This window comes from Malus sylvestris, chromosome 14 (genome assembly GCF_916048215.2).
Source record: "Malus sylvestris chromosome 14, drMalSylv7.2, whole genome shotgun sequence".
Classification (NCBI taxonomy): domain Eukaryota; kingdom Viridiplantae; phylum Streptophyta; class Magnoliopsida; order Rosales; family Rosaceae; genus Malus; species Malus sylvestris.
In genome coordinates this window covers 9,335,935-9,337,677 of record NC_062273.1, presented here as the reverse complement: position 1 = coordinate 9,337,677, position 1,743 = coordinate 9,335,935, and the positions used below count along the sequence as shown (strand labels likewise).

Below are 1,743 nucleotides of genomic sequence, written 5' to 3'. Positions count from 1 at the left end.
TCATAAACGCATTCTACTTTCAACCCCTACCCTCATGTCCCACCCACGTATCCTAGCTAGCTTCATATCCTACTCTTTATTAACATATAGAGCCTAATGAAATCCTTTTGTACAATGTTGATAACTTGATATATCAACAAATTAATCTCCCCATCGTAATATCAACGTAATAAAAAAAACAAAAAAAGAAGCATTCCACGTAATTAAGATCAATGCACTTAGTAATCCATAAGTACACACAATCCACTAATGACATTATACGGTGCCTAACGAACAATTCCATGAAACATCAGATTATAATTTTCTACTCACATTCCACTAATTAATTCCAAAAATAATAAAGAAATTACCCGTTCCTTTGCGTTAATAAAACTAATCATGTAACTAAAATTCATAAAAATAAAATAAAAATAAAACAACACAAAACAGAGCATATAAACATACATGAGCAGATCAATTTGCTAGTTGATTAAGATTGATTCATACAACACAAGGTAGAAGAAAGTGTTGCAAGTATCTTAGAGCATCATCAATACTCACATATCTCCAATTTCCAACACTCAACATCCCAACACTCACTTTCTTCACCCTCCTCCCATCACAAAACCCCAACTTCAAATCCGCCACAATTCCGCTAGTAACCACGCTCGAGCAGCACCCCGCCGGCGAAGGAAGCTCCTCAGAAAACCACCCCTCCATCCCTTTCCCTTCACAGTCCATCATCTCAAAAACACCCCTCCACCCTTCCAACACGACATTCCATGTCACTCTCACTGCTCCCCGATCCTCCCACGCTTCAAATCCATTGTAGTCACTAACATCAATATGGAACTTAAAAATCCCGCTGGGATCCATAACGAGTTCGCTTCCAGATTTTTCCAGAGACAGGACATTGCTTGATAAGTTGGGGTTGAAGATGTTGATCGTGAAGATGAGGCTATCAAGGGAGAGGCGAGGTTTCGAGGGGGTTTTCTGGCGGCGTTTGGCGGCAGATCGACCGATGACATAGAGGCGGCTGTAGGAGACGGTAGGGTTAGTGAGTTTAAGGGTAGAAAGAGTAGGGAAATGGGAAGTGCAAATGGGCCACCAAAGGTGGTCGGAGGACATGGAAACGAACCATGACTTGCAGACACAAGAGGATATGGCTAGGGTTTTGGGGTCAAGGTGGTGAGAAACTAGGTCAAAGACTTCCCATGAGGCCATGGCGACGACTGACGATGGTGAATATTGAAATTGCTTAGCGGTCCTTGTTTTTCTCTAAATTGTCAAACTCTGTTTGAAAACCAAATGGGAGGGAGGTCAAAGAAATGAGTGGTTTAATAGTTGGCGGTGGTTATGAGTGGAGGGCGGTGGTGGTTTCGGGGAAGGGAGTGGCACGTGGAGTGCGACGGTGCTATGCATGGAGATGAGTTGCCACGTAAGATTACAGCAGGTGTGGTTGAGGAATCCCCGTGCCGGTCATGAATGTACACGTGCCATTTCCCTTTCTATCTCTTAGCTACAGTTTGATGTTTCTTACCTCCACCACCAGATGAAATTATTGGATAGTACAGTATTACCACGTCAACATATAACACTTCCACTCAGAATTAAACACATGTACAATTATTATCCAATTGAACTTAAAAACTTATTTTAACATAAAAAATAAATTTCAAAAGGTAAATTGCATCACAATCTCATACTTTATGTTTTAAATATTACAATATCATTCATTAACTTATGAATTCATTACAATGCGAA

General features: G+C 40.7%; 1 protein-coding gene across 1 annotated transcript; it reads right to left on the bottom strand.

The window, feature by feature from the left end:
• Window positions 1–203: 203 nt before the first annotated feature.
• Window positions 204–1,271, bottom strand: LOC126600550 (probable F-box protein At5g04010). Its single transcript, XM_050267132.1, has one exon. The coding sequence runs from the start codon at window positions 1,201–1,203 to the stop codon at window positions 481–483; it is 723 nt and encodes a 240-aa protein (XP_050123089.1). The 5' UTR covers window positions 1,204–1,271; the 3' UTR covers window positions 204–480.
• Window positions 1,272–1,743: the final 472 nt, after the last annotated feature.

Coding starts and splice junctions, on each gene's coding strand:
- LOC126600550 (XM_050267132.1), bottom strand. CDS start 1,203: ATGGCCTCATGGGAAGTCTTTGACCTAGTTTCTCACCACCTTGACCCC.